Here is an 18223-nt window from a genome sequence, read left to right as displayed (position 1 = left end):
GTCAAGGTCAGGTAAAAAAGTCAAATTTCAAAATTGATAGTTTTGCATACAATGGGTACTGATTCGATGCAGCTTGTCACGGAGAGTCTAATGGTGGTCTTTGTTTTGCTCTACGAGATCTAGAATTGCTCAAAATTGAGTTTGAAAATTTGACGTCATCAATTTTGAACAGTTTTTTCACTAAAACTTGGCCAAAAACGAGGTATCGATCATCTTAAATTCGGTATGTGGATAGAAGGCGATAGGGACTATTACATATCATTCCGTTTTTTAATTCAAAAAACTTTTTGGATTGTTCGGCTATTATATTCAATTTTTTTTTTTTTTTGGGTCAAAATCCAAAACTTTCAAAAAATCCGACATCACAGTTTTGTAGCCCTGGTAATTCTACACCTTAAATATTTAAACATTTTTCTGCATCTCTAAAGCTGTAGGCCTGACAGCTCTTCCCGCGAAACCTTTTTTGGGTCGAAAATGGCAGAAATGACGTCACTCCGACGTCATAAGCGGCCAACGTCTGGGAAAAAATGGTCACGATGTGCAAAAGCTATTCTCGGGAGGGTACTGAAAGTTTGGTGACGATCGACGCAGCGGTTCTGGAGATATATGGAAAAAAACTAAAGGGGGGAAATGCCCCCCCCCCCGCCTGGAAGTTTAAAGTACGATGTGTAATTTGATACCCTCAAATGCTGCCTAGTCACATGCCAGTTTCTAATAACGAACATCGTTCACTGCATCTTGCTGCAAAAGAGGAGAGGATCGAAGTGAATGGTGCTTGAAGAGCGGTCGCATGTACAAAACTTAGCCTTGAGTATTGCATGTGCCTTACTGCCACATGCTGAATTTCAAATCATGGAGATGCGACACAAATACAACTAGATTTTTTATAAGCTTTTTAGATTCATTCTCAAGAGTAGAATTCTGTTATAGGTTCATTCCATCGAGTCACATTAATTCCCATGCCAGATCTGTCTTATTTCTCAGCCATTCACCTAACTGACCTTGTCTGAGAAGCGATATCCAGTCACAACTTACTTCCATGGTGTTCCAGGCCACTCTATAGCGAATTTGGTCATGGAGAGCATGCCGAGGCTACGTCTGGCAAATCGCACGACTGCTTTCGTACGCCTCGTATCCGATCCGGTATTGGATTCCGATTTGGACGCCGAATAGCTGCCTGAATGACTGTAAATTCGGCTTTTGATCCTTGCTTTACTCCGGATCGAGAATGGAGGATTGGCAGTTCCTTACGTCTGTTAGTCCCTGACGAGTGAATGCCAGAGCCAGTGTGAGCGATTGAGCGGCACCGTTGCTCACGATACCCCCGAACATTCATTTGGCATCCCTGATCCCAATCTCGCTTTTTGTCAGATAATGTCGCCAGTCCAATTCCCGATCGCCCAATAAACACAGAGGTATAATCGACCCTCTTCACACTCAGCGATATAAAAAGTTCACATAAAGCACAGTCGTGTTCACGCATCTGACGTTCCTACTGAGCTTCAAATACCACCAAAGGAGTGAGGAAAACATCCTCTACGGGACAGAAACGTCACACGTTCAATCTTAATCAACCACAATCAATCGAACCGATTTTTCACCCATTACTTTATATCGCTGGCGAGAGGTGGTATGTAATAGCCATAGCCCTATGGACCATCTCAATAAGCGTCTACGTGTCTGTGTGTCAAATGTCTACATATGTCCTAATCTGTGTTTTAGCAATAAACATTGATTAAAAAAAAAACAGACAAGAGCGCACTGACCTCCGATTGGAGCCGCGAAGCTGCAGGCCACGCCGACGGCACAGGCCGCCGCCAACATCTCGCTGTTCCTGCTCTCGTTCTCGTAGATTCCTTTGAAGGAGGTTACCATGCGGGTGAGCAGGGTGGCCACGATGCTGGCGATGTGGACGAACGGACCCTGGTGGGCAACGAGAAATAGGTAAAACGAGGTCAACTGGTGGCTCGAAAAGGGTTACTGGTGAGGTATGGAACTGCAGTGCATATGCATGCGTTGTTGATATAAGAGGTGCCTATATTTTAGGAGCATTGGCTATACACGAATAACCAATCGCTTCTCAATGACGCTCACATAAGCGCCTTAACCCGCGCACCGACGGGGGGCGGATATCCGCCCCCCCCCCCCTGAGGTTTTTCACGAATAGCGGAAAACCCGCGGCGCGTAGCGCCGCGAAATTTGGTACGACTATTCTGTCATCAATTTTACATAGGTATGGTGTGCAAGATTGAGCCTCTTAACTTAACAACTTAACAAAGTGACCTGGTCAGGTCACCAGGTCACTTTGAATGACCCAACCTCAATTCACTTTTTTGCTACTTTGTCACCGTGTCAGGGCTACAGTAGATGACGGAATCCTTTGAAACTCGGAGGATGTTGTTAAGCGATTGGTAGCTACAATTTAAATATCTTGGAATTTTGATATCGATGACCTAAGGTCAGATCAATTTCTCGAACTCCCCATTATAAGTCAATGGGGAAAATAAACTCCGTTTTTTCCACTAATACGCGTCGGAATGGTCCCATATACCATACATGACTTCATATACGATCAACCTTCACTACCTTGAGGCCTGTTTTGCTGTTGGGCAGCTGTAAGGTCATGTGACGTCATCAAAGGTCACCAAAGATGTTTTGCCAATAACTCCTTACAGGAACAAGATACAGCCGCGCGGATGGTCTCATTGTGTTCAGCTCGTCAAGGCGCATCGAATGATAGGTATACATGATTTCGAGGTCACGTGACCTGAGGTCAACCTTTGACCTTGACCCTTCGAGGTCAACATATATATGGTTCGATGCGAATTGACGAGAGTATCAAGATGGTGTCCTTAGTTTTGTTCCTAGCTGGACCAATTCGAAAGTTATTCGAGAAAAACTCCCTCCATATCTAGCGCCGCCATTTTGACTTTTTTGATCCGTGACGTCATCTTTGACCTGACCTGAAAATGATCTTTGTAAAAATTGTACACCTTGTCAGTGCGTACCCCATGCCGTTTACCGCTTGTCGCTATCTTGCTTCGTTCTCGAGATCTCAGGCCCCCCCCCCCCTCCCGTCGGTTCTAAGTTGGCGCAGACCCCCGTCGGTGCGCGAGTTAACCATTACAATATCCGACGCTCAAACTGCTAAAAAAGAGAGCAAAATATTGATTTTAAGAAAGCGTCACTAAATAAGACTTCACCGATCCATTATTTGACTTCTGGAGAAAGATATCTGATGCTGTACAGGAAATTGCAGACCAGGATAAAATACAAACCTCATAAAGCTTTCTCAGGGCGGACATGAAGCAACAGCTAGCGATCAGCAAAATGAGCGCGGGATGCTCTTTTCGATAAGAGCCATTTTTCATCCCGGTCCGGCGTTTCGACGGTCCGGCGCTATGGTTCAGAGTACATACATTCCCCGAACAAAGTCTTTTTTTAGGGTTTGGGATGTTCGCTCTCAATGACAGCTCAATGATAGCCTGCTCACAAAAACATACAGTGATTGTTGTCGCCGGTTGGGTTGTTATGGGGAGAAAATCATAACAACCTGCCAATAACCGTGACAAGATGGATTTCGTACAACCACATTTTCTGTATAAATTTAAGGACTCAAGCGAAGAAAATAAATACTGTCTCACTCCTAGAGATGAGGTCAGATGACTGATATGGAAAATGCAGACAATAATCAATTTTATAATTCTGAGTAAATAAGTGACCCAATAACCTGTCAGTTTTATTCATAAGTGCTCAAACTTGTGAAGCGTCGTATCCAGGACTAAGCTGAGTGCCTCGGGTCAGCCGACGATATCAACCAACTCAGACGTTGCAGTTTCAACAAAATCAATGCTTGCATTGGCCTGAGCTGGTCAGTCTGTAAGGCCGTCCATCAAAGTCGGCTTGAACAGTCTGCATCCGCTGAATTCATCTTGCTTCTCTGATGAGAGTCAACGCTAGAGAGCCACGCAAAATAAGTCAGTCATCGCAACTCGGTCACTCGTAGAGAGGTCAGCGACGCGAACATTCTCGCATGGTAACTCCGAAATGCATTGCACTAGACCAATTGGCGCCCGCCGTATTGATTAGCCAATCCTGCGAGAACGCCGCCGCTCACATCTCGGCCCCGAGCGCACAGCCGGGCAACGCCGGCGGCCGAGGAAAAAGATATCCGGGATGTCAAAAAGACCCGACGCTAATGGAACTCTAAGGTTCTGGGAAGCCGATGCAGCAGTGTAGGCGTTTCGGATCGATTGGTGGGCGCACTAACGCACCTCTAGCGCGCTCTGTTTGCGAACTGCAATGTTCAACGAGAGTGAGCATTGAACAGTACACAACGTCATCCGTAACATTCTGACAAGCTGTGAATCAACAATTGTCTAATCCGTCATTTTTTTAAGAGTTTTAGTTACTTTAAATGTCGCCATCCGTAAATTTGCTAGTTGAGCTCTCCACTTATCCAAGCATGATGATTGAAGCAGTAAGCGCTAACAAATATCCATATTTACAACAAACAAAAACATCATTACTTGCCCAAACTTTTGTTGTTATGTCTAGCTAATACAGTGGCTAATCACTACTATTTTTTGTATTTACACTTCTCCCAAGCCCGGCCTTTCTTGCTTTCAATAGGATCCTTGACACCAGTTTGTCACGCTTTCAGCATCACAAAAAAATGGACGTGGATCCGCCTGGTAACGCTAAAAGAACGGCTGTTCCTCTTCACGGACCAGCAATATCAACCGATAGAGCCTCACATCAGGCGATCGTGATCTTCCAGACCCACAGGCTAGCTGATAGGACTTTTTAACAGACAGCAGATGACACAGTCACATGAGCAGAGGAACCGAAACTAGCCGGGTTTCGCTTTCAATATCTCTGCCTAGAGCACTAGAAAAGCTTCAGGTACATTTACGGATAGCTGCGCATTTACTTTACTTCGTCTTTGTGATGACCCATGTTGTCAGGAGGACGCAAGAAGTTATCACCGTCCGGCGAAAATACCAACCGAATTAGATAACCAGCCAGGCCGCTACATGACGTCATTCCGGCCAGCATATGCCGTCACCCTGACCGCCAAACTTTGCACGCGGCCTCGGGATACGGCGTGGGTCCTGCTTGGTCTGGTTTCATGAATATTTTGTCGCGTTTCTCGGAATGCCCGTCGACAGAGCGGCCGTTTCGTCGGCCAATAAATCTGCATCTCGGAGGGATCGGCGCCGAGTGTCGCAGAGCCACAGTGTCCAAAGACAAGACTCCGGAGGATTTGGGACATGAGCGATGACGCAGGCGAGTGCCAGCAGAAAAGGGGAAGCTGCCAGAGATCAGATTGTGTAACTGTGAAGGTCGAACAGTCGACGCAGAGAGTTTTGGCTGCAGGCTGATGAGCAAAAACTTAAAACTACAGCACGGTAAGTAGGTTATCAAAGTGTCTAATTTTTCCCACTCCCACTCCCACACACTCCCACTCCCACTCTCACTCCCACTCCCACTCCTCCCTCCCCTCTCCCCCTCTTCTCTTTGTTAAACTGACCTCCTTTCCTAGCGGTATTCCGGAGCCCAGACAGGCTGTCAGGCCCACTACTTTGGCCACCAGCGTGCGAAACGTGAGATATTCATCTAGAGGAACGCCGCGCAAAATGGTCTTCATCTCCGGAATGCCGGACCCTGCCGGAAAGAACACAGAAGCCAACATCAGGAGATCAAATGTTACCAGGGGTAAGTAATTACGGAGAAGAGCTGTGGGCCATCAAACGGACTTTTTATTGTGGTACAGCCGACTACATCATTGTCAAACAACAGGTAACTCGCAAAACAACCAAACAAAAGTAGATACACGTAGATAAAGTTACAAACAAATGTACAACAATACCTTACAAATGTAGGCAAGGTTAAGGGGCTTTTGCCAGCGATCTATATCCTTTACCTACTGATTTCAGATCTGCAGACTTTTGGCTCTCACCGACTGCCGATTTGGAGACGATGTGTACGAAACCGGCTGAGAAGAGAATCAGGCTGATGGGTAGAGTGACCCAGGCGATGTACTGGAGCACCGGGTGTGTGGTCAGGTCCCGGTACAGCCAAATCCGAGCTGAAACAACCATGGGCACAGGGCGTGTAAGGGAAAGTATGTACATTGTACATCTAGAAGAAATCAAGTGGCATACAAGCATGAGTTGCAAAGGGCGGAGGTAAGGTACTGGCTAAGCCCTAAGTAAACGAAAAAGGTCATTTGGAAAGGTAACGCGTTCAGCGTTGTCATTAGCAAGGAAGGCGACCAGCCAACTTCAAACTGAAACAATGAAAAAATTGAAAATAAAATTTGGAGCGCGCCCGCCAGAAAGTTACTCCGACCCCCTCCTCCCGCCTTCTTCCATCAACGTGTTTATAGTTTAGGGTCCTATAGATGCTGTCGTAACGCATGCGAAAATCCAATCCCCAAACCATTACTAAATCCATTCATAAATCACATCCACACGCTGTAACCGGGCTATGAAATGCAAAGCAAAATAGGTACGCTCTGCCGGGATAAGAAAAACAAAAGATCGAGTGTGGAATCGAGGTTGATAATCGAAACCGTTCGATGATTAGAAAAACTGTCGGTGCCAATTTATGCGCGCTTTTGCTGAACCACGTAGCACAGAACTTTGACCAACTAGTAACACAAAATCGGACCTTTTTTAGGCATGACACATCAATCAGTAGGCACTTGGCATACCGTTGTTATAAGGTATTACGCAATGAGATAATTTAGGAAACGTCGTGTCACCAATCACTAGTGGACGACAAAAGATGTAAAGGACCGCAGGTGGCCCTTGTCTCGTATTTCGAGTGTTGTCTTAGCTCGATCGGTGACCACCTCCGTGATTCGGCAAATAAGACTGATAGCGCAAATCATCAATCTCCCAAACCCACGACAACACGCCCAGCGGCGACCACTGCGCGACCTGTGACTACTTCTCAGCCACTTCTTCCTCAGCACTTGACTCGCCATTATTTGGCGGTCGGTGCCATGCACCTCTCCGGACATGTGTACGGGCGTCGGTCAGAACTCTGAGTTTGTTTTCAAGAGAGATGGATTCCCAGCTGGAATACCCGGTTTTGAGTTGCCCCGTGGATTTCCATGATACACTCCTTGGTGGCAGCAGCTCTTCAAATCATTGACCCTACCACGTCATAAGCATTGTAGGCCTTATTATATCTGGTTTCAACAAACCAGCTTTTAGAGTACGATTTTTATTTGCCTTCTTCGAATTTCATTGACAAGGTGGCAAATAAGAAGAACTAAGAAATACGAAATAGAAAGAGGGACTGTAGCTAGAGACAGACAGGCACACAGACCGGTTGATAAACTTAATACACACGCGTATACACACACATAAAAACAATTTGACGTCGGCTCCGATTGTGATCCCCGAAGCAGAGTTCTATCAATTGGAAACGAGGATCACCCACGAATCGACAGCGTGATACATTGACGTGAGTATAAACATGACAACTATTCCAACATTAGACAGAGGTTACGCCTGACAGGAACTGATATGGAAGCGGCCACCCTTATCAATCGAACTGGTGACGCTTGTTTTCTCTTGTTGAATCTACATCGTCTAATCGCGCCAAAATATACATACGGAATCGATAAGTAATGTTTGGATACAAATATTAACCCCCGTCGGCCGAAGGGGCGGAGGTCGGGTGCAACCCTCAGAAAGTTTTTGGAGCTGAATTCGAATTTAGCAACCATTTGAAAATTTACGAAGTAGTTTTGGTGACTTCGTAACATGTTACGAAGCTGTCAGAGGCGGTTGACACGTATTACGAATACCCGTCACAGCCCCTACCGGTTGACCTGACCTGACCTGACCCGACCTGGTCTAAATGCTTAAAGACATCCTCTCTGATCAAAACTAACACGATATTCGTGATCAGCACCCCGGAAAACCACATAGCAGCCACACTTTACGACTTTCTAACAGGTCCCGATTTTCCCGGTTTTCTGGTCATTGGCCTGACCTGGAAGGTCACCCGATGACCTAGGACCTTAAAATCGGGTATCATCGGCTTTCTCTCGTGACGGGCAACACGCTCGTTTTTTCCGCGAAGCTCTAGCTCGATCAGGGGCCAAACACGAGGGGGTCGTACCAACCCCCCCCCCCTTGTGCCGTCGAAGAACGTAAAATGGCCTGTGCCGGCGAGGGTTAAGGTGGGATGGGCACTTTAAAGAAGACCATACCAAATCGGATGACATGCGATTTGCGCTCATTCCAACTTTTGTAATCTGGTACGGCGGCTGTCACCTGAACTTGACCAGTAGCAACATCCTAACCTGACCTGTTTTAAACAAGAAGCACATTATATTCGACGCGCCTGATATTGACTAACACGATGGTGCCAAAGTCAAGTCGCTGCGACCATTTTTGGCAAGGCTATTTGCCAAAATAGAACCATGAGTTGCGTCATTTGAATAGAGTCGAAACGGAACAGAGCCAGACCTTATAGAACTCTCTTGGCAATATCAATTGGCATGTCAACTAATCCAGCATAGTAGCCGTAGACAACTGAGCTAGTTTCCGGGGAACTTCAAAGTCACCAATCAAAAAGTCCCGCTTGGAGACCAACTTAGTAATCGCCGGCTGTAAGCTGTAGTTCACTGACTCAGTGGATCTACTCAGCCTTATCACGATAATGCCATCTGCCGTAACTTTCAACGAGCTCTTCCCGCAATGTGAATGTATTTGTGGATCATGCCATGCTCAACTTTTTCAAAAACTTCCCGATGCCCTGTTTACAAACTGATAGTGGTTATTTGATGGCTGACTCCGGCTGTGTCTGCAAAATTTCAGTCAAACTGGCTGAGGTCATCTAGGCAGGGTTCTTGCGGGGTTACAAGTGACTAAATCAATGTCTGCAGGCTTGCCAGTGACTGTGGTACTGTCTACAGGCGAATTAGGGTCTTGTCTGCTGGCCGACTGCCGTTAGTGGGCTGACGTTTTGAGAGCTCCTGCAGTCAAACCTGCCGACTGATTGTGATTCTGTCTATGTACAGGCTGACACAGACCAACAACCAAACCCTGTCTATGGGCGCAGTATGGTTGTGCCTGCCTGATTATCATTATCGTCTCTTCATGGGATATTTAAAGTTATACACTCAGGGTAATAAGACTTCTGTCTGCAGGCTGACCTATGACTATGACCATACTACGACTGCGCTAATCATAATTATGTCTGCAGGCTAACACCGGTTACATCTGCGGGCTGACCGGATCTGTGTGAGGCGTTCGATCGGTCGCCGCCCACGGTCTATCGGCCATTACCGTGGCGGCGGCGGCCGGGCCAACCCTGACCCTGACACACTGGCCCCCTCCCGGCGCCGCGTCGATGCCGTACCGCGGTGCGTCGGCCGCGACGACCGGCGGCGAGCCGGCAGTACGCCGCGGAGAGGCGGGAGCCGAGGCGCCCGTCGGCGAGCCGCGACTGAAGAATCCGGGCCACACATCCATCCGTGTTCGGAATATCGGTAGACGTCGGCGGGTGGACGTCGGACACTGTCCCGCGGCGTCCTGCCAGCCTCGTCACAGAGCCGCCACTGCAGGCTCAGATATTGATCACAGTTTCTGGCTCGGTAGCGGAGCCCAGGCGTGATATTCAGTCCGGCGGCTCAGCGGCGCTGGAGATCCGCCCGCGCTGCCTCCGAGCACGCTCCGTCCGCGAGCACGTGCAGGCTCACATTACACGCGGCTGGGTGCACAGCGTTGTCGGCCTGTCACTGAGCCATTCTGAACCCGAGGAGGAACAGAACGCATGGCTGGGTCTTGTAATGGGACAGAAGACTCGCTCGCGAGTTGGGTGAATTTCGGGAACACAGCGCATGCTAATGATCTGCGAGCATTTCTGCACTGAAAACTAAAATGATTCCGGGGGGGGGGGTGATATTAGGAGAATGGTCTAAAACGAAACCCCAATTATTCCCGTAATATACTTCAAGTAGCACCTTTTTGGCCTTAGATGCCCCCAATATCCCAACATTATTACCCTAATATGCCTGTTGGATGGCTAAGTGGAATCAAAATGATTATCTGGTTATGCCTCCATTATTCTTACGAAATGCCTAGTGTATTCCCCCTGATTCTCCTCTATGCCCCCTAGCATAGTTCGGATGCTCCGTCTAAACCCGATCTATGCTCCTTTGATGCTATCTATATACCCCATTGATGCTCCTTTGATGCTTGCTATAAACCCCATTGATGCTCCTTCGATGCTCTCTATATACCCCATTGATGCTCCTTTGATGTTCTCTACATACCCCATTGATGCTCTCTATATACCCCATTGATGCTGATTTGATGCTCTCTATACACCACATTGATGCTCCTTTGATGCTCTCTATATACCCCATTGATGCTTCGTTCCGCGGTGGCGGATCAAGGGATGGGCTCGCGGGGTCATGCTATTCCTCGTGAGATCCCCATGAGATACCTAGCGCACTGATTTCTTTACCCACACAAAGGTAAGAGACGCCATTTATGTAACCACCTTCGCCCTTCCTCTGAATTTCCTGGATCCGCCCATGCCATCGACGCTCAGCCACACCAACAGCAACCACGATACGCTTGTGTGTATAAGAAAAACATACTGTATTGATTGGAAAGACAACTGCCTCTGCATTCATTTCAAAATCACAGCTTCCTAGTTGCCAAGAGACATTCAATTTGTACTATCCATATTAAACATACGTCACGCACACGCCTCATATAACAAATGCCATATCACATGTTGAGATCCAGGCTGTAAAAAACACATGACACACGAGAAGCGCCGCTGGCTCTTCTACGATGACCGTTCCCTCTTACGAAGGAGTCGCAAAACAACCGGTGCCCCTTCAAATGGCGTGGTTTTTCCCACCTTGGCTACACAACGAAAGTTGAGCGTGTGGCTCCTACGAGTTCCCCCTCCCTGACCTCAAGAAAGTCCGACAACGTAGCCCAGGGGCTGCCACAGGATGTCAACAGGCCCGCCCATGCCGCTTGTGACCCCTTTTCCTGTGGGGCGGGCCATCACGTCCGTCTCCATCATCTCCGTCCATCATTCCGTCTCCACTCCGCCCCTGGGCTTACCTCACTGCGCGGGCACACTATGCTGTCAGCACCGACAGATTTTTCAGCGCGTCCGCCGTCGCTGTTGACTCTGCCGGCAGCCCCATGATGTCGTGGACGATGAACCACATCGTGGAGCGCGATGCACGCGACACTTTCTGGTTGAAGACGTAGTGGGCGACCCCGAAGAGAAGGAGTGCCTCTTCAAGGCACTGGGCGCTGGCCACCACTGTTTCTTCGACCACGATGTCGAAACTCGTCTCCCGCTCGTGTATCACTAGGAGACGTGTCATCGTCGCCGCTGGCACTTCCATGACGACCGTTCCCACCCTCAATAAGGCTCAATTCCAGCCTAAAAATGGCACCACTCGCAACCACACAGCACCCAACACCGCTCTTCACTGATCACCGGAAATGGCGGAGAAAAATGGCGGACCTTTGGCGCGTTCCTGATGCTTCCAACGAAGAATCATTGAGGAATAATATGGTTCTACTCGGGTGATATCCATAGTATTTTGAAAGAATCAGGCAAAGGAAGCATAACAGAAGAATATGAAAGCATCTCAAGGGAATATGAGCCTCCCTGTGATTCCGGCAAGATACCCTCTGGGCAATGAAAGGGTATATTGCAAGAATAGATAGAGAATCATAAAGGCGTAACTATCAGCGACTGGGGTATCAACAGCATCTTATACGCACGGAATCATGCAGAATCATTTGGGGTATCAATGGCATAATATGGCTCTCACAGGGTGATATCAAGAGCTTATTAAGAGAATCAATAATTCATGGAGGACGAGGGAATATCATGGGAATATGAAGCCAATTGCGATTCCATGAATATACCCCATAGGTATAATGAAGAGATCAAAAGGGAATAATTGGGGTAAAGACTTCAATGATCAGGGCATCAGGAGATTCATTTTGGTTTTCAGTGTGGTTGTAAGTTACGTGTGATTAACGGTGGAATCGTCGTTCGTCTTCTTGACCCGCGCATGACGGGGGGGAGGGGGGCTCTACAGAGTCCCCTCCCGTTTTTTGGCGATATCTTCTCAACCGTTTGACGCATCAACACGACAATATCGGTACCTTCTGCGGCTCAATTTTATATCTTGTGTCTGTATTACAACTTCCTAGCTACCATAGGTCGGCTGAAAATGACGTCAGATTGACGTTATGTAGGCCGATTTTGATGCAAAACTTTGAACTACGGCAATCGATCTCAAGAGCCCAGTTTTTAGGCTTTTCTTCGAATGAGTGGACTGCAAATGCACATGGCTATCAAACTGCTATCTTGGATTCTCAAACTTAAGAAAATTTGCATAATATACAAATACCATAACAAAAAAAAAAACTTATTTTGATGTTTCATTTTTTTCTTTTTACTTTTCGAAACAGCCAGAATAAATGTGATAGTCCGCCTAGCAATAACCTGCTATAGAAAGTTTTCGCTAGATTTCTTCAAAAATGGCTAAGTTATCCCGCGCCCGGCTGGGGGTCTTGGATTTCCACGCCCTGCTGGGGGGGGGGGGGTGTTTGAACACCCCCTCCTTCTAACTCGGCTCCTGGGCCACGTAGCGATACGCGGAAGGCAGCGTTCGAAAGAGCGTCAAAAATAATGAGGAAATCACATCGGTCAATTTTTTGGTCAGGTCAAAGGTCAGGTCACCAGAGGTCATTGAAGGCAAAATTTCGCCGATTTCCAGGTCGAATGTCGAAAATTTCCAAGAAGCCAACGCATAACTCGGGAACCAATAGAGCTACAGCGCCGCGGAAAAACGCATTCGATAGCCCTATTAACGACCTTTCTGAAAAATGCTCTCAGATTTGACCTAACGTCAACGGTTTTGCCTGCAGGGGGCAAAAACTGCAAAAATAGCCGATTTTTTCGGAAACAGTTTTTCTGCAATAACTTTTGACCCAAGCCTTGTACGAGCTTACTTTTACCGGCATCGTGTTCCTCTTGTCAAGACGCATCGAATGAACTATAACTTGACCTTGAAAGGTCAACTTACAAATTTGACCTCAGGTCAAGGTCATGACCTGACCGGAAAGGGTCATGTTGCATATCAGTCGATCCGTATCGTCGAGCTGAACACATCTAAGGCGTTTTCATCGCTCTAGCATGCCTCTATCAAAAGTTATTTTCAAAAAAAACTGTTAGATACCATTCGTGACCTAGGATGACCTCAGGGCATAAACAGGGGTCACGGACACCATTTCCATGTTCAGTGTGTCTAAACCACTTGTAATTCAGTGTTTGGTAGTGTTTATAATGTCTTTCGTCCAAAAGAGGCGCATTTCAATTTTCTCCCATTGACTTATAACCCGCGCCGTGCTGGGGGGGGGGGCGTTTTTACGCCCCCCCCCCTCAGGTTTTTCGCGAATATCTCAAAAACGGCGGCGCGCAGCGCCGCCGTTTTTGGTACACGTGTTCCTACATCATTTCCGCACATGTTGTGAAAATTTCAGACCTAGGCCGTTCAAGGTCAGGTCACCAGGTCACGTCAAGTGACCTTACCTCAGAAAAAGTTCAAAGGCTCGCTATAGCTACACCGACTGAACGATCACTTTGAAACTTTCAGCGATTGATATGAGTAACAGTATGTATAAAATGTATATCTCAGATTTTTGATATCTGTGACCTAAGGTCAGGTCAATTTTGCGACCTCTCCATTATAAGTCAATGGGAGAAAATTGAAATGCGCCTCTTTTGGACGAATATCGTTCAAAACGCTCTCAAACATCGGTTCATAGGTAAACATGACACACTGAATAGGAAAAATGCACCTGTGACCCCTCTGTGTGCCCCTGAGGTCATCTCAGGTCATGAACGGTCGCCAGCAGTTTTTTGGCTATAACTTTTGATAGAGACGTGCTAGAGCGGTGAAAACACGTCAGATGTGTTCAGCTCGACGATACGGATCGACTGATATGCAACATGACCCTTTTCGGTCAGGTCATGACCTTGACCTGAGGTCAAATTTTCAAAATGACCTTTCAAGGTCAACAAATAGTTCATTCGACGCGTCTCGACGAGAGGAACACGATGCTGGCAAAAGTAATGTCATGGCGCTTATGAGTCAAAAGTTATTGACGAAAAAACGTTTTTCGTAAAAACGGCTATTTTTGGAATTTTTGCCCTCTGGAGGCTAAACCGTTGACCTGAGGTCAAATCTGAGAACATTACTCAGAAAGGTCTGTAAAAGGGCTATCGAATGCGCTTTTCCGCGGCGCTGTAGCTCTATCGGTTCCCGAGATAGCCGTTGGCAGTTTCCAAAATGTTGAAATAGTCAACATTTTACCTTTGGTGACCTCTGGTGACCTGACCTTTGACCTGACCCAAAAAATGACCGAAGTGTTTTCGTCCTTATTTTTGACGCTCTTTCGATTGCCGCTTACCGCGTGTCGCTACGTGGCCCAGGAGCCGAGTTAGACGGGGGGGCGTGAAAACGCCCCCCCCCCCAGCACTCGGCGGAAAGTTCAGGCCACCAGCACGGCGCGGGATAATGGGGAGGTCGCAAAATTGACCTGACCTTAGGTCATCGATATCAAAATTCTGAGATATACATTTTGTACATGCTATTGCTCTTGGCAATCGCTGAAAGTTTCAAAGCGATCGGTCACTCGGTGTAGCTATGACAGACATTGAAACTTTTTATGAGGTGAGGTCACTTCAAGTGACCTGGTGACCTGACCTTGAATGACCTTGGTCTGAAATTTTCACAACTTGTGTAGAATTGATGTATGATAAGGTGTACCAAAAAGGAGCGCCGCCGTTTTTGAGATATTCGCGAAAAACCACAAGGGGGGGTGTTCAAACACCCCCCCCCCCCCAGCAGGGCGCGGGTTATAGGTACCTTATAGAGATGGCAATCGGATACCAACTTTTTGGTATACCGATACCAAACCGATACCAACTTGGTATTTGGTATTTCAATCGTAACGTGTTTGGTATTTTGTTGGTATCGTGAACCCACACTAATGTATAAGAGGCTAAGAAATCGGTAATAAGTTGGTATTTCCCTCATTTTTCCAAGTTGGTTCGGTTTTGGTATATTTCCCCATAGTTTTGGTTGGTATTTGGTTTGGTATCGGTATTCCAAATTTCCGTAATTGACATCACTACCTACGCATTGTTGTAAAAACTTTACAATGTTTTTCAAGTCCGTTTTTAGTACGTTTTTGACATAGTGCAGCAAAATAAATAGCACCATCGTGATCCTGAGCTCAAACTGCATCTGATAGGCACCTTTGTTGTTGACAAATATCATTTTCAAAATTTGACCTTTTTGACCTGAAAATGACCTGACCTCAGCCAAATTCAACTGCAAATGGCCTCAAATGACACAAGCGATACTGTTTTCCAATTTTATGAGTGAAATGAACCATAAAACATGTGTCACGTGACCGATACATATATAACATTTCGTGACCTAGGATGAACTGGCCTTGACCTGAAAAAGTACAAGCTGTTACCCTCCGTGTATCTAGGGCATATATCAACGAGCGCGCAAACCAAAAATGAGCCTGACCTGACGTGTTAGGCGGCAGTCAGAGCCTAAATTGTAAGCAATAGAGGTCTGCACCGGCCGGCTGCTGTGGGCCGGGGCGGCTGCAAATATCTCTATAGAACACGGCTACAGCTGTGGCCACGGCGGTGAGATTTTAAGCTCAATCTTAAGTATTCAAATATAAAACTTTAAATCCTTAAAGGGACTATCCCACCTTTAACATGGGGTTTGAGCTGAGATAGCCAAGTTTGCGGCGAGGTTCAGAAACCACTATCTATCTAGGTTGCAACCCCCGTGGCCTCTTGGTGTTGAAGAAATTCGTTCCCTTCATTTGAAAATGGGCCTTGCGCAAGGCCCTATCTTCAACATGGAGCGACCGTTAGTGTGACGTCACCTCGTTTAGTCATTCTGATTTAAATGGGTTTGTTCGTTGAAAAATCGCTGAAAACTTGGTCTGAACTTTGTTGTGGTGCCTACAGAGTAAAAAGAATCAGCTTTATGACAGTAATGACTAATGTGGCCTGGGGATGCAGGTAATTTTGGGCTGTGACGTCACATATTTGAAAGTTTGTGTTTGGAATATGGGAAGCCTAAGATGTTTAATGAAAAATAAATGCCAGAACCGTGTTCCTGGTCATCCAATCTATAAAGTCGGACACAATTTAACTGGTTTTAACAACATTTTAGAAGGTGGGATAGGATCCCTTTAATCTTACATTCTGATAAGCAGTCTTGGTCTAGCCTGTAAAAATCATGCAAAGCCCAAAGGATGCCCAACAACAGGTGAAGCCTTCAAGAACCTGTAATGGTTTTATCCAGGGGTGCGGAGCCGGAGCCGGAGCTGGAGCCGGAGCCGCCGGAGCCGGCATATTTTGCCCGGAGCCGGAGCCGGAGCCGGAGCCGTGAAACAATATAGCCCGGAGGCGGAGCCGGAGCCGGAGCCGTCAAAAAAGGGGGCGACTCCGGCTCCTGTTTGAAGAGGAAAACAATTATTGACCTAGTTCGGTTTGACGGTACAAGACAGTAAAACATGTGGTATTCAAAATGGCCCTGTTTTGCACATACAGAAGCAACGTGCACCAATCGAATCGCCTTTTTTTTCTTCCACCCGTATTCAATTAATCGCATAGGATATGTACTGACTACTGAGTAGGAGCCGGAGCCGCGGAGCCGGAGCCGCCGGAGCCGGACCATTTTACTCGGAGCCGGAGCTGGAGCCGGAGCCGCCATGACATTTCACCCGGAGCCGGAGCCGGAGCCGGAGCCGATTTTTTTCTCCGGAGCCGGAGCCGGAGCCGGAGCCGTCTGAAATTTTCACGGCTCCGCATCCCTGGTTTTATCATTTGCCGTAGGGGAGTTTGCACTCTGGTACAGAATACTAATTATAGGTACCAATTGTTCCTTCATCATCAAGAGCTTGACAGTTTTAGAAAATGCAGCATGCTGCATTGTCACATCCCTCTCAAATCAATCTCACCTGGTCATTAGGACAGCGCCTAACAGATATTGAAGACAAGCGTTCAATAATTCTTTCAGGTACCTAATAGAAAAAGAAATAACGCCTAGGTAAAGGCAGGTAAAGACTTCATAAAATATTATCTAAAATAACTCTTAGATGTATTTCTGGATTTTCGGCAAGTCCAATTACATAATGCAAACAAATGCTGATAATTTTTACTTTAACCTGACCTGTGGCGTCATCGGTGACCTCGAGGTCAACGAAACTAGGTTTCGCTCTATATTTTTTCCAGGACTATCAGCCGCCCTCTGAGTTTTGACAATCGGCCCAGTAGTTTCGGAGAAAGGAGAGGGCTCTGTAGTCTGTAGGACCGCCCCTTATATGAAAATTAAAACAAGAGATTAACTGATAAATTATCAGTGTATGCCTTATTTTCATTTTCATTTAACATAAGTCTAACCCACTTAAAATTATAGCCTGGACCGAAGAGTTGGAGAAATATCATCCGATTTCAGTCCGCTGATCCGGATCATGAGTGCCCATGGAAACGTGGTCTATTTCATCACCTGCCACTTCGCACAGACATCAAATCAGGGTTGGAAATAGGGAACAATAAGCAGCAGGCAGCCGCCTCGTGTGCCCCCATCCTGATTTCGTCCCATCAGTTATCGTCGGCTCGTGTGCCACCTTTTAGATGGTGAGCGCATAATCGAAGCATATATCACCCATAAAGTTCTATTGTTGTTGGTCGCCAACCAATTTGAGATTCAGGCCCACGTCATTTAGAAGCAGAAAATCGCTGAAATCAGCCACAAAGGTCGGGATGGATCAGCGCTATCGTTTCAGTATTTCTGTCAGAATGGGTGACGTGGAGCATTAATGTCAATGTCGATGATGTTATAGTTAACTTTTCACTGAGTCGCTAACGGAAAATGCTATAATCTTCTTTACTCTTGTATGCTATCATGCTGTCCTTCTCTTTCTGTATGCATTTAAAATAAGAATAAAAGAAAGAATGGGAACGCAGCTGAAAATATCATGGCTTATGGACCTAAGCAAACTTGACAAACTCCCGTCGTTTCACAAAAAAATCTCTTGAACTCTCCATCTCTTTAACAGTATCGCTACAGATCTTTCCTTTTTCTATTCTCTCTCTC

The 18223-nt window shown here is 46.6% G+C and overlaps 1 protein-coding gene across 1 annotated transcript in view; it reads right to left on the bottom strand.

The window, feature by feature from the left end:
* LOC122370659 (chloride channel protein 2-like) overlaps positions 1–9500 on the bottom strand; it is an 88599-nt gene extending 79099 nt beyond the window's left edge. The window contains exons 1-4 of the mRNA XM_043346449.1: positions 9359–9500; positions 5963–6091; positions 5534–5667; positions 1767–1923 (exon numbers count right to left, since the gene is read on the bottom strand). Coding sequence (XP_043202384.1) covers positions 1767–1923; positions 5534–5667; positions 5963–6091; positions 9359–9500 — 562 coding nt within the window. The remainder of the gene's footprint in view (positions 1–1766; positions 1924–5533; positions 5668–5962; positions 6092–9358) is intronic.
* Between the last annotated feature and the right edge of the window lie 8723 nt (positions 9501–18223).

Source organism: Amphibalanus amphitrite, unplaced genomic scaffold (genome assembly GCF_019059575.1).
Source record: "Amphibalanus amphitrite isolate SeventyFive unplaced genomic scaffold, NRLGWU_Aamphi_draft 001156F_arrow, whole genome shotgun sequence".
In the NCBI taxonomy this organism is placed as follows: domain Eukaryota; kingdom Metazoa; phylum Arthropoda; class Thecostraca; order Balanomorpha; family Balanidae; genus Amphibalanus; species Amphibalanus amphitrite.
This window is presented reverse-complemented; position numbering and strand designations above follow the sequence as displayed.